Raw genomic sequence first — 24930 nt, forward strand, 5'->3', positions numbered from 1 at the left:
AATGGTCCATTCTAGGATATCAAGGAATGTAGGACTCCCGTAGGTCATTGCACTCTCTGGAAAAATACCCCCCCCCCCTCTTTTGTTGTTGTTGCTGGTTTGGCAATGTGATATGTAACAGTTACATTTAACTCATTGATAATACTCGGAATCTTCCCAGTTTCAAGCCGTTGGACACTTTCGGAGCAGAAACAAATTAAAAGTTCACAGATTTACAAATAACTTACAGTGTTTACAGGAGGTAATGGTGAAAGACTTCTCTTGAAGTATTAGTCCATGAAATGCTTTACTTTTTGAGATATATCAATTCTCGATATCGAGAATTACGGATTTATTTTAAACACATGTCATGACACGGCGAAACGCGCGGAAACAAGGGTGGGTTTTTCCGTTATTTTCTCCCGACGCCGATGACCGATTGAGCCTAAATTTGCACAGGGTTGTTATTTTATAGTGTGGGCCTTGGACAATACTGTTTACCGAAAGTGTCCAATGCTTTAAATTTGGAATGTTTTGTAAATGATATTTCGCAGTATAGAACCCATTGGGCATACACTTTCGTGTGTCTGTCGTCCAGAGGCGCGTCTTGTTGGTCATCGTGACTCCCTTACATTGTTCATAATAAGGTCGACTGAGTTCCCTTGGCGGGAAGATCATCTGAACAAACAAACAAACAAACAAACAAACAAACAGACTGCTTTACCGCTGATTGTCAGTTCCAAGTCTTTGAGTTGGAGATTTTCGGCAACATTTTGTACAATTCTTGTATTAAACTGATTGAAACAAAGTTGTTTCGTCTGGAAGTGTTTTCTGACGTTTCATGTTGGTACGATCCCGGATGGTTGGAGAAAAAAAATCATAGTACAACTTTAAACATTGAAACTTATAAGTGGTATCGCCTTGATTGGATGACCTTTGACCTTCACCGAGGTGTGTGGAGTGACACAATATGGGCATTAAACCCGGATCAACAGCACACGTCAAGATACGAGTAGACCCTGTACGTGCTGATAGAAATGGGATGGGAATCAAATTGTTCAAGCAGGTAATAATTTTTGAAAGGAACGAAATTGTTTTTTCACCACTGTTAATCCGTGGAGCTCTACTAAACCAATGTTTGAGACATGGATTCGTGAAGAGCAATCGGATGGGTCGTGACTTTAGTCTCAACGTTGTGTTTACATTTCTAAGAAATTACGGAAGTCAGTGTTGATTACTGAAGGCCTTCCGAATCCACTGAGATTTGCTAAAATAGTGAAGGAAGAAAAGTAAACAGTTTCTTACATCTGTGTTCAAGACGGGCCCAGTTTCATTCGCTTAGCATAGAGTACTTTTCTATAAAGTATAAACAAGTTATACAACTGACTGACATAGATGATTGATTGATTGATTGATTGATTGAATTAATTTATAACCCGGATTAAAAACATGTCGAGAAAACACGCACAAAAACGGGAGATGGGACAATGGAAAAAAGATAAACCAAAATAGAACACAAGAGAAAAATACTGCACAAAATGATCCAAGGATACTAACTCAAACAAGCAAATATCTTACGCTTATTTCCGTAGTGGGGTCCTTCTTACAAAAAAGGCAAACACATCAAAGGGAAGTGGAAGAAATAGATGTGTCTGGTGCCCTTTATATTTGCTTGCTAAGCACACTTGCTTAGAACCAAAGTTCCCTAAAGCACCAGACGTTTTCCTGGTGAGGCACTTGCGATCTCGACCAAATTCAAGACTGCCCTTTTTCTGTAGGCCATTAAAACGTCAGCGCTCATTCTGTCGATTGTAAGATATGTTTTGTGGAAAAAAGTGAGATTTATACGAATGATCCTTACCCTAGCTTTTCATCAACTTTGTAAGGCATCCTTGCTCGTGTCCCAAAGGCATGCCAAGAGAAATAGTTTTACTGCTCCTTCAAAAATCTACGTACGTTGACCGTGTGCTCTTTTCTCGTGGTGCGCCCTCGCGTGACACTTAATTTTCAAGCAATTGTTGTGACTGTTGCTCCTCATCTAACATTTACCCAACTCCTTCCGCAAAGAAATCAGATCCAATGAAAAAACAAACTATAGAACTTGTTTAAAAGCACTGGAAACTATTACTTACGTCTCAAAACAGTTGTAATTATAAAAGCTGCCTGCCGAGCAATTGGTACATGCCTAGTATACAACTTTGTGAGAAACGGCTCCCTCTGAAGTAACGTAGATTTTCAGAAGAAAGAAAGGTTATTTCTCACACTCAACAACTACAAAAAAATACTTCATCAGCTGAAGCCTTTTATTATGCATCTGAATTTCTTCAAAATTTGCACAGATTTGTTGTTGGGATACACCAAGTGAGACACTACTGGACATATTTTGTATTTGTCACACACCAGTCTTCTCACTTGGTCTAGCCCAACATATGCATCAAATAACAAATCTGTGAAGATTTTGGCTCATTTTGGGCATCGAACTTGTAAGAGAATATTGACAGAAAAAACGCACTAATTGCATTACTTTGTGTGCTTTAAGATGCATAATAAAATACCACATCAACTGAAGTATGTTATCATTGTTTTAATGATAAATTACCTCTTTCTCAAAACAACGTTACTTCGTCAGAGGGAGTCAATATTCTCACTTGTGTTAATATACTATCAATAGCTCTCCATTGCTCGTTAGCCAATAAGTTTCACGCTTACATTTATTTCGAGTAATTACCAATAGTGTTCAGTGCCTTTAATATGCCACCCAGAGCGAATCAAGTCCAGATTAAAGTGAATCCAAGGCAGAACCTAGAGGGGGTGAAACTTGAGGCAAAATCCACTTGGGGTTTTCGATACCGCTCCGGCTCGAAGGACAGGTGTCTGGAAGGTTGTAATTCAAAACCAAACCTAATTGCTAGCCTATATTTGTATGAACTTAAACCGCAGACAAAACTAACAGCTTTACCCTGACACACTCAACTTTTACGATAAATAGTATTTGTCCCAATTTCGCATGATTAAATTGAACCTCTAATGATGTATCATAATTGCAATTAAGTTGTTTAATGCTGTAATGACTAATACTAATAGTAATAGACAGTTCTTATATACCGCATATCCCCGATAATGCCAATTTGCCGGAGCAGACACTGAGGGCAGACTGGTGGTAAAGCGATCAACTGTTGTTGTAATCCGTGATGCAATGCTTTAAAATTACATTTGATACATTAATTTGTTGTTGCCAATATTGGAATAACTGTCTAAACAGTAGTGTGAAAAGTCCGGCCGTTATTCCCCGGGGGCAACCCCGGGAGTAGAGTAGTGTGAAAGGGCCATGAGTGGTGGTGGTGGTGGGGGGGGGGGGCGTAACCAATTAAAAGACTTACCTTAATGTCGTCAATGAGTTTAGGATCTTCGGGCACGCTATCAGCAATGGCTACAACCAGACCTGTATAGCCGTTGTTGATGAGTGTGACTGGTGCACGGTTCCAATTGCCCAGCCGTGGGGGTGGCATATCCATCGTGAAGACACTGCCAAACAGTGTAAAAAACACAGTGATACTGAAGGCTCTGCATCGCATCATATTGGCTGGCTTGTTGATATATAGACAATCTGCATAAATGTTCCATACAACGTTTTTCTCCGCCACCAATTTCAAATAAGGAGATTTTGTGTTTTGCATAAACCTGTCGTCATGCGAAGTTCCAGGCCACACTCTGAAGGAAACACAAGTTTCAAAACGAGATTTGTTATTTGCATAAACCTCTCATAATGCAAAAAGAGAGCCTCTGCGCGAAAAGTTTCAGACCACGCTAAAGAAACAATGAAATTTTAAATGAAGTTACCGATGTCAAAAACACCACAGCCTTCCTAAAGCGTAGTTGCACTGCACGCGATTCCACGGAAACCAGTCTTTTCCTGCCTTCGAAGCTCTACTTCGTGTTACCCGACTTCTTTGATAACTAAATACCACCGATTCATGTAACCGAAAGCCGTACTTGATTTCACCAGTTCCTTCTGAAAGTGTTAAGTTTCAATGTCAGAATGTTTTCCAAGTCGCATATTATGTCAACAATGTCCGTATTACATGACTTGTCATTTGCACCTACATGTAAACAAGCGTTTGGTATCCGAACCGGTTATAGCGTTTCAGTGTCATCAGATATTACTCCGTAGTTTTACAACTATTTCCTCTAGAAGTTGTCTTCGGGGCAGGAAGATATCGCCAGCACAACGTGTCTTACCCGTGCTCTTGTTGTGAAATGAAAATAGTTCTCCACCAACTTGTTTATACTTGTCGATCACTTCCGTGTAAATCCAATAGGGTACGTAAGACTTGTCGCTTAGAGTGTCTGGTCTTTCGAGGTATGTGCCGATATAAATAATGCCAACTGTATAGTGTTCTTTAGAGTCAAGATCATGAGGGGTGGTTCGTTTCTGAGGTTGAGTTTTAAAGCGGCTTTTTGGGATGCTCAACTTATCCGGTTGACTTAATTTGTTTATGGAAAAGATGTGAAGTTGTACAAAATCGAGCCAGGTAAATTTAGTGAATAAAGTGTTGTGTGCCTTTACTTATAGTCAGCTAGGTTTATTAAAATGTTAACAACTAGTGTTAATTATTTTAATAGATGTTAATTATTTTGTAAGAAATGCACAAACTAAGCAGTGATTTGACCCATTTTGACGAGATACTCTCTTCATCTTTAGCTTATTTGATGATTATTATTACTAGTAGATTCCTCCCTGCTTCGGGAGAATCATGATGACGTATTTAACTTTGTGTCATGTGACTTCCCCTTTAAACCGCAACCCATGCCCGACACCGCACACCTAGGGGTCCAATATTCGGCAATGTTTCAATTTGACGCAACAGAAGGCGACCCAGTTGCTAGGTATTTTGACCCTGTTGTGTAGTTGGGTGGGGGTAGTGTGTGAGAGCATGATTCCAGCCCAGGAATTTGTTTTAAAGATGTTCACAAACTTGTGCTTAATCCAAATATATCGCTTTGGTACTGTTTGAGGTGTTTTTGATTTATTTTCTGTGCAAAGTTTGGGGTTAATCCGTTGTGTGGGCCGGGAGAAAATAGTTGGAAAATACGCAAAATGTTCAGCGTTAACTTAAACATCGGTGTCCCTAATGAACCTAACCGAAATCTGTTGTTTTCAAAGATTTAGTCAAAGACAGAAAAGTGTTCTGGTATCAACTTTCATTTGATTTGATTTCATTTGTTTTATTTGTCACAGATGAGATCGTGGCCCGGTGCCAAATTTACAAAAGACAACTTACATTAAAAATCAATAAACACTATAAAAACGATCAAACATGTTTGAAAAAAGGGAGAAAAATACTATAGGCGGGAAACACACAAAAACAATTGTAAACAAAAATACAAACTTCATAATCAGATAGCTTTCAGACTAAACTGAGCAGGTGTTTACACTTAGCAACCACGTAATACCAACTAAAAACATTAAAAGCAACATTTCGAGTACAAAACTAAATCACTCCATTTTAGTTTGTTCCTCATCACGCTTTAAACAATTCAATTGTCACCTGTTCCTAATGCTATCAAAATAGTTCCAGGTAGCTATAACACACTCTTTGTTTCAGAAGTCCCCCTTATGTATTGCATTGTTCCCCTAGTGTAAAAGAGTCTCAAAGGGCACATGTGCTCAGCATGACCTTCAACCCCAAGATCCATTTTTCATATTATTTAAATCAGTGTAGTGGGAGGAGAGAGGTCGTATATTATTGTCTCTGGCACTTGAAAGAACTAGTTTTTGCGTCTCGCATTCCAAATATCTGGACACGGAAGTAATTTTTTCAGATTTCGACAGCATAATTTTTTTGAATAATTGTAAAGACAAGTTTATGGAACCGTTCGGTTGTTTTAATCATCTAGATGTAGACATTAAAACTTACGTATTAAAATGTCATTTCAAAAGGTGAAAGTGTTTGACATATCGTCGAACATCCGGAGCGAATTTGCCAGCAGGAAGAGTTCTCCCTCGAACAGGTACGCAATCAGTGAAGCGTTTCCACAGTAACGAGGTTCAAATATTGGGGCATATAGAAACTATTTCTTTTTACATAAAGACAAAGTGGAATGATTCTTAAAATGCCTTATACTATTAAATAAGTCCCCCCCCGCAATTTTAAGAGTGATGATGGAAATGTTTACCTTCGCTTGGGAGTAACTGTTTTGCACCCTGAGTTATTACAAGAATCTGTGACGTAGTTAAAATTACCCACGTCTTCCGGGGAGTTGCAACAAACAATCTTTTTTTAACTTTAGTTTCCAGCTAAACATGACGAAATGAAACCATAGCTTTCAACACAATGTTCAGAAAATAAATAACCACAAAAAGAGCCACAGAGTTTTATTTCTAGCCCTGCACCTAATTAAGGTATTCTCAGAAAGATAAAAATGGCAAATGTAGAGAGTGTGTTGTTCCGGAACCGCTTCGTACTGAACGTCCGACAGTTCACTGAACTTAGCGCTATAAATCACGCGTGCACTCTTAAAACATTGGTTACAATTTCACCGATTTACAGTTATTTTGTTAAAAGTCGCCTAGTTTTGGTTTGATTTCATGAAGTGGGCAAAACATGTTTTTAACTAAGTGGTTGGTTTACTTTTAAAGTGTGCCCTCTAAACCAAAAGTCGGGTGATCAAGTAATAGATAAAACTCTACCAAACATGGGTTGAAATGTACATTCAACTCATCATGCCCAACTCCAACTTGTTTTCGCTGGTTTTTGGCAGTGGACACTATTGGTAATTACGCAAAATAATTATTAGCATAAAACCTTTCTTGGTAACGAGTAATGGGGAGAGGTTAATGACATAAAACATTGTGAGAAACAGCTCCCTCTGAAGTAACGTAGTTTTTTTTAGAAAGAAGTAATTTGATTTCGAGACCTCAGATTTAGAACTTGAGGTCTCGAAATCAACCATCTAAACGCACACAACTTTGTGTGACAAGGGTGTTTTTTTCTTTCATTATTATTTCGCAAGTTCTTTGACCGATTGAGCTCAAATTTTCACAGGTTTGTTATTTTATGCATATGTTGAGATACAGCAAGTGAGAAGACTAGTCTTTGACAATTACCAATAGTCTCAACTGCCTTTTTAAGATCCTATATTCGTTTAGGATGTTTGCTTGGAAACATGTCTTCGGTTGTTTGTTGTTGTTGTCACTGATGGTGCCGTGTTACTGCTACACTTTAGTTTCCAATTCATTGTTTCCGGTTTGCAAGGAAGAGTTAAACCTAATGCAGATTCAAATACGTCAAAAGAGAACCTGCAAAACTATTCATTTCAATTAGTTTTATTTCCCATATTACCTGTTTGGTGTGACAACAATGATAAACAAATTCAGCTAAAATAAATGAAAATCGTATATTTTATTACAAAGGAGTAAAAAGTTGAAAAATACCTTAAAATAGTTTTTTATATTACAAAATATCCATTTATTTATTTTAAAAAATGTAAAAAGGTTTGTCTTTGTTTATAGTTAATAATTAACTTGATGGGATATTAGAATATTTGTACTTAGACAGAAACAATTGGATCCGGATTTATAAACTAGCCTAGTCTTTCGAGCCAGCCTCTAAAACTGTCGATAAAGCGCCCTCTATCGGAGACAAACACACAAAACACAGTCCCTGATCAAGACTACATGTAAAGCCGATCAAAATTAATATACAAAACTACATTCAATATGTATTTTGTTAAAGGTGTAAAATGTATAGCAAATAGACCAATGCTGTAAACCTTTTCCAAAATTCGTTTTTTTTAAATAAAACACTAAATTTTGGTCGCATAATAAACTCAAACCTGTCACCGAAGTCCGATATATAAACAAAAATTATTACACAATACTCATAAAACATTAACATCACCAAAATATAATTTTAAAAAATATGATCGTATTAAACCATAATAACAATCACATTAGGTGTACTGATAAACAAGAAGTAGTTTAAAGGGATTTAATAGTTACTAGAAAAATCAATTACCAAAACATTCTTTGTAAAGATCACTGGTGAGCTGCTGATGGTACTATTAGATATGGTTAGAAATGACCCCAATTGTAATGTAGTTAAAGAGAAAGAGTGGTTTAGAACCAAAAATTTTAACCTGAGAAAGGTTATAGGCATGAAACCTTTCTCAGGCATCTGAAAACACACAATTATAATTATGCAAAAGGGTGTACTTCTTAGTGTTTTCTGTCAACTTTGATGACCAATCGAACCCGAATGTTATAAAAAAAAATTATGAATCGTTGGGAATCATGCATAAAGTGAGAAAACTGGTCTTTGAAAAGTACTAAAAGTATGAATTGGCTTTAAAGTAAAACATTCAAGTTTAAGTAGTTTATAGTTTCATATTTACACATGGTGCTATGCGCACATGGTACTACACAAACAAAAAGGAGACATGATTAAGCCCCAAAACTGAATGCCTAAAAACATCATAATCAACACTCAAATAAGTTGTATAAGTACAAACCCTTAGCAACCCTATGGAATTATTTGAAGCTTGGCAAGGTTGGTTGAGCAAGTCCACATTCGCCGAAAGCAGTAATAATTATTTTGTATACATTGGCCCTTTTTTTATTTGAAGTCTTTTAAAGTCATAAAATATATACATATACAAATCATATACCCTGGCAAACGTAAGAGTTATCTAAAACAAGTCACTCTGCTCCATATGTCAAATAACTTGATGAAGTAGGGGTCAATTAGATTTCATCAAAACGCTTGCAGATTCAATTAATTACTTGTGTATTTACTTATGTACGGAATTTATATTTCATTTTCAATGTAAGGCAACACGCCACTTCACACACTGTATCAAAAAAGAAAACATGAAGTTAGAATTCTCAAAAATAAAACTTTAAGAAAATAATTGTTTAAATAGATTTCTGTTTGACAGTGTTTCCTGAATGATGTTATTAATAATAATAGTGGCTTCTTATATAGCGTGCGTATCTGTCACTCAGTGACGCCCAAGGCGCTTTAACATACAATATTATCTTGCAAGGAAGGGTGGGACTAAGTTTGAATTATGAGACCTAATCTTTTGACATAGCACCATGCATAGCACCATGTAATGATTTTACAAGGTGCTGTGGCACAATATGCTGCCAATCAAACCAGGAACACTGGGACGAACCCCTTCTCTTTTCGCTAAGTGCAATGGGTTATTTTACGTGGTGCGTTACACAACCCGAAGCATTATGGTCAAGTGTCTTGCTTAAGGACAAAAGTGTCACGAGTGGGACTCGAACCTACACTCTGCTGATCAGAAACACGAGTTTGAATCCAATGCTCTTAACTGCTAAGGCCATGACTCGCCATATAAATGCTGAATGATATTGTAAGTTATCACACAAGCACGAGTGGAATACGGAAAAATATAGCGCGTCTGCGTCCCATCGGCCTCGTTGGATATGGGACGCAGACGCGCTATATTTCCCGTATTTCCACGAGCGCGCGTGTGATAAGGTATTTATCTTCAAGCAAACTTGGCGTATGACATAGAACACATAAGATGCATGGTGGTGATATTAGCCGTGCAATATAGGTTTTTATCACCACTCCATTCTGCCAATCTGATTGGAGGATTAGCGCGTACTTGAAGATATAACTTATTTCCAGTTAGTGCTCTATTGTTCTCTATAAGTTTAGTTAGTGAAGTCACTGGAGCAACCGAGGTGGGAATAACTAGAAGTAACAAAAAAAAACAATAAGTGAAAGAAATCTACAAACGTAAATTATTACAAAAACAAATAAAATACAAAACTGGTCCTCTCAACCCTGATAGTTAATGACTTGAATATTCAAACTGTTAAGTACTTTCACAACCTTTAAACCCATTATAAATGTAAACTTGTGTACAAAAGGAAATCCTAAATCAGCGGACAAAATCATACAAAAAGGCAAGGAAGTTTTCAGACAGGCTTACAAAATAAAAAAGAAAACCCAAGAAATGTCAAGGCCAATTACATTAATTGATACCCTTTTGGCGAACAAATTTTAAGGCAAATATTCGTTGGTTCAAATCTAAACAAATTTAGTAACAAAAAACTTGAGAATATTTCATGCAAATCCTTCTATATTCAACTCAGTGCCAAAGTGAAGGATTCAAAAGGACTGGGGCAAGTGGACCAAAACAATAATAGTAATTGGCCCTGTGCTGGTCACAGGGTCAGGGATTCTAATCCATACCCAAGTCCAAACAATTTGATATGGAGTAACATAGGAGAAGAGGATATGGGAGGATTGAGGCCTCATGCTAACAAAAATGACCAAATCGTTAATTTAAACTTTGGTCTGAATACGCAAGAATAAGAAACATGTAAGTAGGTTTTGAAACATTGCACGGTGGGAGGTTAGCGGTAATATTCTCCTGAAACAGTCAGAGCATAATGATCAAAATGTCGATTGGTCGACCACTGATTCTTTTGAGAATCACCATTACGCACAAGAGATTTACACATGGTGCCATTGCAGACCTCACCTTATAAGGAAGCATGAAGAGGCATGTAGATGTAGAGGAAGCTCTATCTGATGTTTATCAATATTGTTTAAAATAAACCATTTTTACCTTTTATAGAGCATTAATATCGATCTTTCCCCACTACACAAAACCTAAAATAACCGATAAAACATTTTATAGACAAAACCTAACTGAAAAAACCCAAAAACATTAAACAAACTTTTTTAAGGCAGAACTTTTCAAAAGGCCAACAAAACAAATACAAAACATGATTACAATCCTAGTGCAGCCCATCATCATAGCTCATCTCGTTTGGCAATGACCCCTTCCCAAAACTTTGGATTACTTTCCACGTGACGCTGAGCCTCTTTCACCAGCCGAATAAATTCCCCCTTGTCAAAAGAGTAGTCGCAGAATTTAGCGTGGTACGTGCCAAGGCTCGGGTGTAGTATCTACAAAGATATCAGAAATAAACCGAACATTGAATAAAGGTTTCTCGTAAAGACGTAGTCTTGGTTTAAGACTCTCCTGTTACTTTCACAAGAGGGTGCTCTTGTTGGGTGAGAACGGTTGATGGTGAGAGTGCGCCCTCTTGTGATAGCTGTCTATGGAGAGACAATAACAATAGGAGAGTGTTGAACCAAGACTAGTGAAGACGGAGCAACCTTGGGTCAATTAGATAAAGTGCTATATAAGAACTGACTTATGTTAATATTGCACACAACAAATGTCACAAGATGGTTGATAATGAATTAAACGCTCCTGGAAAAACGAATCCCTCCCACAAATCTTATACAATTTTGCTTTCTGCTTTTCTCATTTTTGCAAGGTCTGAGATACAATATCAACACATCAATTCCTACAAAAAGACAGCCTTTGAGATTGACTGGATTCCCAAGACTAACTTCAAACAAGGTAAGCTTCTCAATTGAATAACTTAGATTCAAATTTGCTGATCATCAGTCCAACTTAAGACCTCTTGCATACTGACGTCACAAACTCAACAGTCCGGAACCAAAGGAACCAAGGACCAAACTATTGTAGATATACCTTGCCATGACCAGGACTCGAACCCACACTCTGACAACACTAGAGTTGAGTTCAGCACACTAGACCGCTCAGTCAAGACACAACAATTACATTTATACATAGTTTAAACAATCACACGGTTTCATTTCCCTTTAAATTTAAGATAGAGCTCCAGGGCTCCCCCTTAACACTAGCCCAGCGTATTTTGTCTAGTAAAAACTGCCACAGGCTAGTAAACACCACCCCTCAACTTGCTCTGTGGTCTACTAAAAACTGTGCGACCTACTTGTTTAAAATGCTCATATTTATTCCACTCAGATGTGAGTAATACATGTTTTTACGTGTTAATTTTGAGTGTTTGTGTGTAACTTTATTTGCCTATTATACTGGTTGTGATTGCTACCATTAATGCATCAGAAAGATACATTTATGACAAATACATGTTTAAATACAAGCCTACTAAAACTTCCTGGGGGCAAGTTAAACCCAGAGTTTTATTAGCCCGGTTGACTACTTAACAACAAGCTTAAGAGCAAGGCCTGAGCTCCTTGAGTACTTACTTCATTATGCTTCTTGAGGAGGTCGTTGTTTTGCCAGGTCATGTAGTGTACCCCTCGGAGGTTGGCAAGGTCTTCATAACAATGTGTGTCCTCACAGTTACATCTGCTCAATCAAGCAGAAGAAAACACAATAATTACAGAAGTCTCACAATCTTTCAAACATCTGCCGTCGATTTCACAAAACTCTTCCTAACTTAAGACTAATCTTTAGGACTTCGGACGAGTCCCAACCATGCACTGTAGCATGCAAACCTTAAGATTAATCCTAGCTTAGGACGAGTTACTCGTCTTAACTCGTCTTAACTCGAGATAAGACGAGTCCTAACTCTTTGTGAAATCGACCCCTGGGCCCAATTTCATAATGCCTGGGAAAGCACTACAACTTGCTTAGCTCAAAGAAGTTTGTGTTAAGCAACAATAGCTTTCCAGCCAGAACACAGTTACCATTGCTGCGACTCAATTCTTGCTTAGCAAAGAAACTTGCTAAGCAGAATTTTCTGCTTATCAGCTTTAAGAAATTTGGCCCTGGACATAAAAAAAGGTTTTGTTTGCCACTAGCATGACTAGCCGCATTTGTGCATTAAGTTATGGAAATGCAAGTTAATGGAAAAGCAGCTAAGTTTGTCAGCCAAAGTTTTTCAATTTCCTTTTTCAATCTTGGATTGGAGGGTTGAAGAACTGAAACTTACATTTCAAAGATTGTGGCCCAATCAGGCAAGAAGAGTAGATGAGTTAAACCTGCACCGTGCATTCCGATAAAAATATCGCTGTTATGTGTGATCTGTGAGAAATAAAAACGTGTTGGTAAAACAAACTTTTAAAAAGAGACATCAAATCAGTTTGTTGTGTCGTGACAGAGCGGCTTAGTGCACTGTATTCAAACTCTGCTGTTTCTAATCAGCAGAGTGTGGGTTCAAGTCCCAGTCTTCACACGTGTATCCCTTAGCAAGACACTTAACCGCCATTGCTTCGTTCGTCCATCAGATGGGACATAAAGCCGTAGGTCATGTGTGTTGTGTAATGCAAGTAAAAGAATCCAGTTACATTTATTGCTCAGAGAAGGGTTTTGCCCGGGTGTTTCTGACAGTGGCTGCTGCAGCACCTTGTATACCTGTTTTGAAAAAAACCAGCACTTTAAAATGCAAGAAAAAGCGCTACTTGAGAACTGCTTATTATCATATTGTCATTAGGTACACCCACACCAAAAGTACTCACAGCTGGTTTCATTTTCTTGAACTAAATTTTCTGGGAAAACAAAATAAAGTTGGAAAAATAAAGGTTAACACTTTCCCACTTGCCCCTTCCCCGTATGAAACTGTCTGTTGATACTCCTGGTTGCATAACACACCCATATCATCTATGTCTCTGACCTTAATTACACTAACCTTCATCTGTTGAACGAAGGTCAATGAATGGCTGCAGAAAAAAAGGAACAGAGAATTTATTATTAATTAAGTCCAACAGTTCAACCCAATACAGAAACCCAACACCCAAACTGTTGGAATCTGATTATGGTGGTATGCCTTATCCCATGTAAAGCATAACCAGTTATTAGTGCAGTCCTCAGTCCAACACCATTCAGTAACTCAACACTGTTGGACTCTGATTATGGTGGTATGCCTGATCCCATGTACAGAATGATCAGTTTACTAGTGCAGTCCTCAGTCCAACACCATACAGTAACTCAGCACTCAACTTAATTTAATCTTAAAAACTCACTTATACTCCACAACTTGAACTTCATAATGTGGATCTTCTCTCAAAGCATGTACCAGCTACAAAGAAACGAAAAATGAGCACAGAATTATTAATTATATTTACGGTAATGAATTATGCCTCATTGGTTAACTTAATCACTGTAGCCTGCAAGCCTGAGGAAACCTGTAAATAATAGTGCTTGCTATGTGAACCAGAAACACCAGGGTTGGCCCCTTACTCTTCCACGATAAGTGCTCTGGGTTCTCTTTTTTTAAAATTCTAGTTCACAGTACCTATGGGAACGTCCCATACACCGTTCAAGGCAATTATGGAAAAGTATCATAAGGACATAAGTGTCAAGACCATGATTCTAACACACACTTCACTGATAAGAAAAAAGAGAGCTTGACTCCTTTGCTCTTAAACGATCAGCCATGACAAGCCCTAATGAAGACAGGTACAAGAAACCTTTGTTTGTATAAAAGCCCCTAGTTGATTAATTCAGAAAGAGCCAAGATTTCAAAACTTTTTTCATTCCTCACCTCAGCTTGGTTGATAATGTTCCTGTGTTTTGATTTCCTCTCCAAGATGGTAATTCTCACTCTTCCTGTTTTCTGTAACAAAAAAGGGAAGGGAAAACGAAACACAACTTGAGCGAGACAAAACTATCCACAAAGATTTGTCCTTTTCGTTTTTCAAACTCTCCAAAATGTGTGAAGATGCATAAACGCCACAAGACATATAATATGTGTTGGTGTTGTTGTGACGCAAGCACATCAAGCAATGCCAACTAGAGCGGGAGGTGAACCCTATCCTGTCACTTCAGTTACAGGTTGAATGGCTTCTCTGACTGATTGGCAACCCTGAACGAAGATGTTGACAAAATAGTGAGACTTCCAACATAGGGCTAGATAGCCAAGTTGGTAAAGCTCCAGCACATTAATCCCGAGGTCACAGGTTCAAATCTCACTCAAGTAAATGTGTCTTTGTTCAATCCAAAATGAATTAACATTATTTTACCCAGTTTGTTTCCCTTGTAATTTATTACTTTATTTTGTTTCATTATAACAGCTGGGCCCAATTTTACCGAGTTAAGTGCTTAAGAACAAAATGTAGCCAAGCACAACTGAATTATGCTTAATAAAATCAAGTTACCAGCCAAAATACCATGTGACATGTACAATCCATGACAAGCATCCTGTTTATTTTTGCTCGGTAGCTTTTCTTAAGCAAAACTGCTTGAGCAACTCCTGTCTGTATTGAGCCTCTTATCAACCTCCACCCCATTGCTGTACATTTCATTCCCAAACCATCTACTCCCAAGCTCTTATACTTATAAGTACCTTTGCACTACCTCACAATCAACCTCTCTCCCATGCCCCTGAATCCCTCATCGTTCCCACCACCCCAAGGGCCCCAATGACACCGAGCTGCTTAAGCAGAAAGTATTGCTTAGCAATTGTCCGCTAAGCAGAATCGAGCAGGATACCATGTTAAGCAAAATGTTGTTGTGCTTAGCGACTTTTGTGCTTGAGCAGCTCTTTGAAATTGGGCCAGGGGTAGATTTAAAAAAAAACAGTTAAGACTAGTCTACTCTTATCTCGAGCTTGAGACTAGCCTTATGTTTTTAACATCTCCTAGGACTGGTCCTAAGTTAGGACCAGTCCTAAGTTAGGACCAGTCCTAAGTTAGGATGTAAAATCGAGCCCAGGACCACTCTATAGTTGACTCACCAGTGGGCCTTTCTGTTTGACACCCAGGCGGTGAACGACTAGCTGTGAGAATGACCTCATCAAGCTGCTGCCGTGTGTGTTTGGCGTCAGGGGCATGTTGTAGAAGAATCCACGGATCATTCTTGGTGGGAGAGTAAACACCGCTTCACGGAAACACACCTACGGTAGGTACCAAATAATTTATCAATTTAACGCTTGACTGAGTGCCGTCCACTGAAAATTACACCACTAGGAAGTTACTGTAACTAGTAAGTTTGCAGGTAAAGCTATGTGTAATATAACTTTTAGGTTGAGTGTTGGGGCTAAGGAGAGCTGGTGTGGTCTAGACATTTCAAACAGTATATTTAGGTTGTCTTCAGGAGAAACACAAACATTGTACGTGTCCTCTGAAAACAGTGACCTTTACTGGTGGTGTGGGGGTTGGGGTGCTTGAAACCACATAGCTGCTCGGAATGCTTACCAGACATTAACGGTACAGCCTGATACAATAAACATATGGCTGGAATGGTTCCACTTTATCAGAGGGTTGGATGTGAGTAGGCTGGGTTGACTCTGATGCAAAGCAGATTGTGTAGGCTGGGTATGGTTGTGTTTATTTACCAGCCTGTAAAATCGCAATCCTGTGAACTGACCCCCCACCTCTTAGATTTGTGGAATAGTCCAGTCTAGGATATCGAGCATGTTCAACTCATGAACCTGGTGTGAACATTGAGTGAACCTTGTGTGAACCTTGTGTGAACCTTGCATGAACCTTGTGTGAACCTTGTGTAAACCTTGCATGAACCTTGTGTGAACCCTGTGTAAACCTTGTGTGAACCCTGTGTGAACCCTGTGTGAACTCTTCATGAACCTTGTGTGAACCTTATGTAAACCCTGCGCATACTTTGTGTTGAACCTCGATGCTAACCACAAGGTATCTCAGGTTTTTCCTGTAATGGTGGTTGTTTGAATTCGTTAAGTACCATGAAGGAAATAACTCACTTTTTTGCCAGACCAATCATTCAATCTAAAAAGAGGTCGGTTTGAGAAGGCTGCCCAGGTCTCTTGAAATAAATCCAGGTACCTCATATTGCTCTGCAAGAAAGGAAAGTTGAAGGGAAAAGAAGCACTTTAAAAATATAACTATTTGTAGAAGAATTCTCTTCAAAGTAACATGGTTTGGATAGTTTTAAACAAAACATTTGAGTCTGAGAAATGATTTATGCATGAATCATTTCTAAGATTTCTGAGGGTTGCTGTCCGTTCACAAATGCTGTGGCCAGAGATGCAGTTGGTACCTGCTATCGCCTCACTAGAAATGAATGGATCAAATGTTCTTGCGAATCTACTGTGAAAATTTTTGGTTGTTTTTTCAACAAGTAGACACTGTGTATAAGCCTTTTTGAGGTATAGCGGACACAATGCTACAACACTGTAAAGTTGTGGTAAATTTGTGCGTATTGACCATTGAAATAGAACGTATGTTATTCAGTGAAGTGCGCATTCTAGGCGGTGTGGCGTTTACACGTAAACCTAATGACCACCAATATGGTGAGCGTGGCATCAGTCGCAGCGTGTGACGCGCGCATATCACGCCTGCCATACCTCAAAAAGGCTTATTGAGCTGAAACGTTTACATGTTACTTGTAATTATTGCATCTTTCTTTGTAATTGTGCATGTAAATCAGCATTAAGATAAGTCTAGAATCCAGAATTTGCAAAGAAAACAAAGACAACAAATCTTTGTTCACTTACCATGTCCCACATGACTATCGTCACATTCAGAGAAAAGTTGTTCAATAAGTGCTGAGTGATGTACAAGTTGACGAAATCACAGAAATGGTGGAACATGTTGATACCTTGATTCAAAAGACAATTTTTTCAAATTAATTAGCTTGTGGTGTGAAAGTCTAAAGCCCGGTCTTTACTTCCTGCGAATGTGGTACGAATGTTGACGTCACAAATTCGCAATGAATAATTCACATCAGTTGACTTGTGCTCAACTCCTGTGAAACATTCGCAGCGAAGTATGAACCGGGCTCACCTCATTAAAGACTTCAAGAAACTTGATGGTATTTTCCAGTGAGCTGACTAACCATTTGAAACCATTCAACTGGATGGGTTGTGTACTGTGGCACAACTATGCACAGAACTTACAGTGCCATCAGTAGGGTACCATCCACCACATGATATCATATTGCAGGCTGGTATAGTTTATCTATCTTTCATGCAAACCACAGTGATGATATTGAATGGTCAGACAGTAGGAGGGTTGACTGTGTACTGTGTAGCTGCATCCACCACATGACATCATATTGCAGGCTGGTGTAACTTATCTGTCATTCGAAAACCGCAGTGGATGATATTAAATGGTCAGACAGTGGGAGGGTTGACTGTGTTCTGTGCAGCTGTACCAACACATGATATCATATTGTAGGCTGGCATAGTTTATCTTTCATGCAAACCACAGTGATGATATTGAATGGCCAGACAGTAGGAGGGTTGACTGTGTATAGTTCACACACACACATTCACCACATGATATCATTGCAGGCTGGCATAGTTTATATATTATTCAAAACCACAGTGGATGATATCTAATAGTCAGACAGTACAAGGGCTGATGGCATACTATGTTGATGCATTCACCACATGATTGGGCAATTGAAATTAAATGGTCAATTAGTAGGAGGGTTAATTACAATGGTGTTCTCTTTATTTTCAAACGTATCTCACCTGCATCTAACTTCATCAGGTATGTCCGGCCTTCGATGATGACGTCACAACTGGAAGTCACAAACGGATCAGAAGCCATCGGAGTAAATTCCATCAACTCACCATACCTGATGACGAAAACCGTTCACAAAGTAAGTGAAATAAATATTCTGTACACTACTCATTATTGAAGTAAAGTTGAAGTACAGTTTCTGGTGTGTCATGGCTGACTAGTCAAGCACACTGGACTCGAGCTCTGCTGTTTCTGATCAACAGAGTGTGGGTTTGAGTCCCAGTATTGACACTTGTGTCCTTAAGCAAGAAACTGAACCACTATTGCTTCGTTATTAAGATGGCCAGTGTGTTGTGTTATGTAACACTTATCATAACAGAAGGGGTTTACCAAAGTGTGTCCAACAGTGGCTGCTGAATGTACCGCAGCACCTTGTAAACTCTTGTGTTTGAATACTTCAAGGGGCACAAAGGCAATTACCAGAGGGACATTGAGGCAACTGCCTTCATGGCCCGTCATACTCACCATGACTGCAACTCAGAAAATCTGCTAGAATGTTGCCTCAGAAGTTCCTTATCCAAAGAACAATATCCTCCTATCTTGCCGGGCTTGTGAAAATAATCATAGTCTAACCTTTAAGAGAGAAAGTGAACAAACATAAAACAGGCAAACAATAATATTTAGAAAAGAGATCCCTTTGCATGGGCCACCAACAATGGAAATGCAGGGCCATGTAAGTGCAATACATCCTTCCAGCCAATGAGTGGTCTTCCTTTGACCTCAACAAACCGAGCTGAATGGCATAGTCGGCCAAATGTTGGTAAAACACTTAATGTGTCAACAGATGTTTTAACCAAAATTGATGCTTTGTTTCCAACACATTTAACACTATGTTTGAATATTTGGGTAACATTGTTAAAAACAGTGGCTATGTTTTTTTGTTTTTCTTTAATGGCTTTCTATGGTTTTCCAACCACAGTTGGCAAAAACTCACACTGTGATGTTACAATCGAAAGGTCTATAGGACTGTTGATTTTAAAGAACAGGGAAGTTTCTGTTTTGTTTTCAGCTTCATTTTACTTTAATGGTTTTGTTTTGAGGACAAAAATTACTCTTCACAAGATGATTATTACCCTGTCATTATTATATGCAGCAGTATACGAACACATCAATTTAATTATATGGCAACCATCTTTACCAGGTTCCTTGACTGCATTATCAATAATGAATACCATTGTTTAAAATACATAAAAGAACCAGACTACTCAGATGGCAGGGCCTTGGTGAAGATGAATAATAAAAAATAATAAGAAAAACACAGCTTTGAAAGCTCCCTTAACCCCCAAAGGGACCGAGACACTTTACAGAGGTTAAAAATTGAAGCAAATTAAGAGAAAATAGCAAACACTTTAAGATAAAATCCCAACTCTCTTTTCAGTTGCACTTACCTCCCTCGATGCCTCAATGGATCGTCAAAATTTGTCAGATCTAGGAAAAGATTCCTAGCGAGACAGGATCGAGTGTTGTCAATACAAGCAAGGGAAGAACCACCCTGAAATAAACATCAACACAAAATACATTGAAGATTTCAACTGGGAAATGATAACTTAAACAAAGAGAGGCTGGGTTAGTTTATGTAGCATTGAGCAACCACAGTGGATGATATTGAATGGTCAGTCAGTAGGAGGGTTGACTGTACATACCGTGTAGTATCTTTCAACACATGATATAGTATAACATAGTTTATCTGTCATTGAAAAAACACAGTGGATGATAATGGTCAGTCAGTAGGAGGGTTGACTGTGTACTGTATAGATTCTTTTACTTGGGTACTACTCGAGTACCTTCTTGATAGCTTGTGTATAGTGTATCAAGCATTTAAAATTAAATGTCAGACAGAGGATTTGAATCACAAAAAAACCTGAACAAACCTCTGTTTTAGGCGAGCACAGCTGATAGAAACCCTGGTCTAGAATCTTTTTAACGTAACCAAAATCTCCTTCAGTCCAGAACTGTTCCAGCTGAGCTTCCTCGGTGCGGAACCTACAGAAAGAAATCGGTTGAGAAATCTACATCTTAGTTTTACAAGTAATAAATTTTTAATGTTTTTATTGAAGTTTTGTTGGTCGGAGGAGTGCGGTGGAGTCAACGCCATCAATGATCTCTGATGAGCAATGAAACTGCTGATGACCTTGTTTTTTAAAAATAATTTCATGAGAAAGGAAGTAAATAGTTCTGTTTGAAACTGAATTTCAAATTAATTTTTTATGAAAACTGGTAATAGTCTATGTTTGGACCGTAACAGAGACTTTCTCACAGGCTAAATGAGTAAGCCTTTGGGAGAGAAGGCTTGAGTCGGACAATTTGTTTGCAATTTCTATGGTATTACCATAGGTCATTTTAATTGGCAAGCATTTTGCAACGGCAATATACTATTTACTTTAAAAAAAAACGTTTGTATCTATAGGGCAAAACAGTAGTTCCTTATTGGTAAATATCACCTGTTCGAGATAAGATAAATATTGTTTTTCTAGAGGAAGATTTCAAAGGCATTGACCAGGGCATGGAGGCCTCTAAGGTATGTGTCCTTGGAGGTACAATACCTCTGAGGTATGAGCCTCTGAGGCATCAGGCCCCAGATATATGAGGCTTCTGAAGTGCAAGGCCTCCTAGGTACACAGCCTCCGAGGTGAGGCCTTTGAATTATAAGGCCCAGTCTGAGGTACACGTATGAGGCCAGAGAAGCGAGTCCTCTAGTTACAGGCATTTAAGGTATGAGGCCTCTAAGGTATAAAACCTCTGAAGTGGCAGTGTTTTGAGGTGTGAAGCCGCCGAGGTGTGAGGCCTCTGACATACACAGCCTCTGAGGTTTGAGGCCCTCTAATGTGTAAGGCCTCTTTGGTATTATGAGACTACTGAGGTTGGAGGGCTCTGAGGTTTGAGGCCTCTGAGTTATGGGACTCTAAGGTATGAGACCTCTGAAGTGGCAGGAGACCTCTGAAGTGGCAGGAGACCTCTGAAGTGGCAGTGTTCCGAGGTGTGAAACTGCCAAAGTGTGAGGCCTCAGACGTACACAGCCAATGAGGTATGAGGCCCTCTAATGCGTAAGGCCTCTTTGGTATTATGAGACTATTGAGGTTAGAGGGCTCTGAGGTTTGAGGCCTCTGATGTATGATGCCTTTGAGGTATGATGCCTCCGAGTTATGAGACATTTGAGGTGTAAGACCTCTGAGGTTTGAGGCATCTGTGGTATGGGGCCTCTAAGGTATGGGGCCTCTAATGTCTGGGGCCTCTAAGGTATGAGACCTCTGAAATGGCAGTGTTCTGAGGTGTGAAGCCGCCAAAGTGTGAGGCCTCCGACGTACACAGCCTCTGAGGTATGATGCCCATGTCCCATTCTTACCATCCCAGGAGATGTTTACCCATCTTGGGGTACCCAGACATGTTCTCTCTAGTGCAGCCTGTCTCATAGCCCCAGCATGCTGAAGAATCAAGTTGGTCCTGCCATAAAGAAAGAAATAGATGTCAGTACATTTGTTGCGTATCATTTGTAGTCAAAGCCCCTTAAGGGAACCCAGTCATGTAATTGCAACGTAAATGGCCATGGCTCGTGTTCCCCCTGGTCTTGGTCTCAGTGCCCATTCAAAATGTTCCCACTACACTTTACAATTTTCACTAGACTTTACAATTTTCCAATGGAAGTGCCCTTTGCCAAATGAAAATGGCCTTGCCCTTTCCGAGATGATGTTCCATCAGGCCTGGGAACCACCTATTGATGTTTTGGCTGGTTCCAATTTGAAAAGTGGTGCACATTACCTCAGGCCTGGATGGAATAACACTTTGTTGCCTCTGGTCTTGGCCTTGGTGCCCCTACAAAAGTTTCCAATTGACTTTAAGATTTTCCAATGGAAGTGCTTTTTTCAACATAATCAAATCTGAAATTCCAGGCCTGTTACCTAGAATCTCCAGATTTCAAATAAGGATGTGGGAGGGGAAGGAGGCCGGAGGGCATCATGGGGCATGAACGTCAAAAGGGTGGCACATGCTCCCTGCGCCCTAATGGTTAGCCCTTCAGACAATTAAGAGGTAGCCTCCAAGATGCAACTGGATGTGTTTGTCCGCGGGATAATAGAATAACCCTTCTCTCACATCTTCCTTGAGACAGAGTCTAGGCATCCTTGGTTTCATCACCAAACCAGAATCCACATGAAGTTGATATTTTTCTACCTTATAAGGGCAAGACTTGTCCAGCCGACAGGCCATGGCTTGGTCGGGTCGTCGGTTGAAGAAGTATCGGTAGTGGTCTGGATGGAGATTGGGATCTTGGAATGTAACTCGCGACTCGCCATCTTCTTGTCTGGGGCCCTCGTCTTGCAGCGAGGCGACAATGTTGGAATCGAAGGAAACTGGTTTGACATTGACATCTGCCGTTTCCATACTGGGATGGCTGGATGGAATTATGCATAGCACCAGTAAGACTGTTGGAAGTGTCTGGAAGTCTTGGGATCTCATGTTTGTAATGCAGTCGTCTGAAACAGAACAATATTGTATAAGACGATTAGTAAATTGCTTTTTTTTTATATCCAAAGTGAGAAATCACACTTTGAAAGTTTGATTTGCAAACTATAGGACATCCCAAACAAAAACGCCCCCCCCCGTAATCCACGCCCCGAAATCCTCTCTCTCAAAAAAGATGTTGAACCCTGCATCTAGTTTTTTACACTCATTATTACTAATTGATATTAATAACAATGATAATACATTTTTAAATAGTGCTTTACAGCCCGAAGTGCGTCTCAAATCGCTTCCGAAATCATGGGCCATATCATTCCTTAAAACAATTGCTTAAATTAAAAATAAAAGAGGCATCTAGCACTCTCTAGCTAGAGTAGCAGATGACTGAGTAAATAGGAATCCAACCTTTTAATTTATTTAGCATTCACAATCAGTCGCAAGCACTCACACAGCAGTGTCAGTGGGCACCAGACTCACCACATCACATTCACAGTCACAGATTAATTTCAAACCATTAATTACCGTTAACGTCAAGGGCAAGGCCTAATCATTCAATATTGTTGTATTATTCAATCATGAATCATCTGTGAATCAGCGATGATCGCGTACGTACCAACGTAGTCGTAGGCAAACACTACAACAAATTTACAATCTGGTTTTCTTACCAATTCCACACCTTTCCCTGCGGTTATCTCCTCTATGCTCGAGCGATCGGACCGGAAGTCAACAAACCCTGTTGACCCCCACCACCAAAGAACACAAATCCCAAATCCCCGATCATGCCCCGATTAACAATCATCAATACGCGTGTGCATTGGATCGTGTTTATCCACAATCATCCACGGTGTATAAAATTGTGCAACGTTAAACTAGAATAGCGCCCTCAGTTGTTCTGTTCAGGTAATCCAGTTTTGATTCCTAGAGCCAGTTTATAAAATTCTCAATTTTTGCTCCGAGAAGTACAGATTTTGTGAATAAAATAAGCAAACTCGGAAGTAATGTCATCAAAACTAGTGCGACTTCCTGCCAGGCTTGTCAGTTGATCGGTTCAATTTTCATTTGAGCTGAATTTCAAAGTTAACCTTTATTTAAAGGGGTACTCATTTAAAGACCCACCCCTCTACTACTACCACAACAAGAGCCCCCCCCCTAGATATGAATAAAATAAATAAAAAGTAAAGAAGCAAAAAATAATGTATAAGTAAACAAGCACAATACAATACAAAAAATAACATTGTTTGTTTAAAAAAAATAATATGGGTCACACAAACTTCCGCTTCGAAAACTCTTTACACCCCACCCCTAGCCCCAGATACCCATGTACCCTTCCTGTGATTTGCACCACCGCCAATAATTCACCTAGCCCATTCTGCTTTTATATATCTTTCCTCCACGTATCTACTACCAAAACCCAACCATCTAGAAACCTTACATCTCAACATTTTTTTCTCTTTGAAAATATCTTCAAAATTATTGAAAATTACTCCTTTCTCGTTGATAAACAAAATTTTCTTTAAAATGAATTTGCTATTTGAAATTAGCATAAACGTCTGCTCTCAGGTGGGCGCACCAATCAGAACATTTCTAATGCGTCGACCAGCCAATGATGTCATTGATAACCAATCAAAATGCAGGAGTCGGCTTCGCCATGCAAATTTTTGATGCGCAGCTAAATTTTTGTCCCGCTGCAGAAAATTCAGGTTCCAGAGAAGGTCACGAACTCTGACCTTTTAATTCACATTTCTGCCGTTGTTTTCCTCCATTTTTACCCTAAAAAGGTGAGTAGAATACATCTTTCTTACGTATTTGTGTTCCTTATTTCATTGTCTGCCATTCTGGTGATTTTTCAACGAGAAGAGTGTCTTTAAAATGGCGAAATCCGGTGAGTTTCGAAAAGCATATGTCGCACACACTTTTGTGGAATCGTGCATGATTAGCATGCTTGGCGTTGTGCAGCAGTTTTTTTGTCGAAACGTCTCGACGTTTTCGGATAGCTGGATGTCGAAAGCCATAGAATTCAGTCCAATTGTTACACTTTCCGTCAAATTTTTTAGCCACCATACTTATTTTAATAATCTTGTAGTATGTTAAGTGTAATCAGCGGTTGATTTGGTGAGAGAAAAACGTGTCCAGACGATTTGTTGTTGTTAGATATGTCCTTTTCCATTTTAACTTTGACATGCTGACCTTTGTGCGCGGAGCGGCA

The 24930-nt window shown here is 39.2% G+C and overlaps 3 protein-coding genes across 12 annotated transcripts in view; 1 reads left to right on the forward strand and 2 right to left on the reverse strand.

The window, feature by feature from the left end:
* The window catches only part of LOC139954581 (calcium-activated chloride channel regulator 1-like), a 49445-nt gene extending 45193 nt beyond the window's left edge, over positions 1-4252 (reverse strand). Inside the window, exons 1-2 of the mRNA XM_071954448.1 lie at positions 4219-4252; positions 3360-3690 (exon numbers count right to left, since the gene is read on the reverse strand). Coding sequence (XP_071810549.1) covers positions 3360-3656 — 297 coding nt within the window. The 5' untranslated portion in view covers positions 3657-3690; positions 4219-4252. The remainder of the gene's footprint in view (positions 1-3359; positions 3691-4218) is intronic.
* A 3065-nt stretch (positions 4253-7317) lies between these two features.
* LOC139954584 (EGF domain-specific O-linked N-acetylglucosamine transferase-like) lies at positions 7318-24881 on the reverse strand. 5 transcript variants are annotated; one of them, XM_071954459.1, is made up of 16 exons: positions 24527-24881; positions 22437-22738; positions 21613-21710; positions 20141-20252; positions 19658-19761; positions 18735-18842; positions 18218-18324; positions 17237-17340; positions 16484-16576; positions 15503-15661; positions 14312-14383; positions 13791-13846; positions 13457-13487; positions 12761-12852; positions 12072-12174; positions 7318-10934 (listed from the first exon to the last, which is right to left on the reverse strand). In XM_071954459.1, the coding sequence occupies exons 2-16, from the start codon at positions 22719-22721 to the stop codon at positions 10779-10781; spliced, it is 1680 nt and encodes a 559-aa protein (XP_071810560.1). In that variant the 5' UTR covers positions 22722-22738; positions 24527-24881; the 3' UTR covers positions 7318-10778. The 5 variants fall into 5 exon arrangements, with proteins under 5 accessions (XP_071810560.1, XP_071810561.1, XP_071810559.1 ...); XM_071954460.1 differs by lacking the exon at positions 24527-24881 and adding an exon at positions 23338-23673; XM_071954458.1 differs by lacking the exon at positions 24527-24881 and adding an exon at positions 23390-23667.
* Positions 24305-24930, forward strand: part of LOC139954582 (orphan steroid hormone receptor 2-like) — a 28758-nt gene continuing 28132 nt past the window's right edge. For 3 of the 6 annotated variants that reach the window (XM_071954450.1, XM_071954449.1, XM_071954452.1), the window contains exon 1: positions 24306-24502. The gene's annotated coding sequence lies outside the window, so the exon portion shown is untranslated. Of the gene's footprint in view, positions 24503-24930 lie in introns of all 6 variants that reach the window. The other 3 variants (XM_071954454.1, XM_071954455.1, XM_071954453.1) reach the window with 3 other exon arrangements.

The sequence above is a fragment of the Asterias amurensis genome, chromosome 2 (genome assembly GCF_032118995.1).
Source record: "Asterias amurensis chromosome 2, ASM3211899v1".
Classification (NCBI taxonomy): Eukaryota; Metazoa; Echinodermata; class Asteroidea; order Forcipulatida; family Asteriidae; genus Asterias; species Asterias amurensis.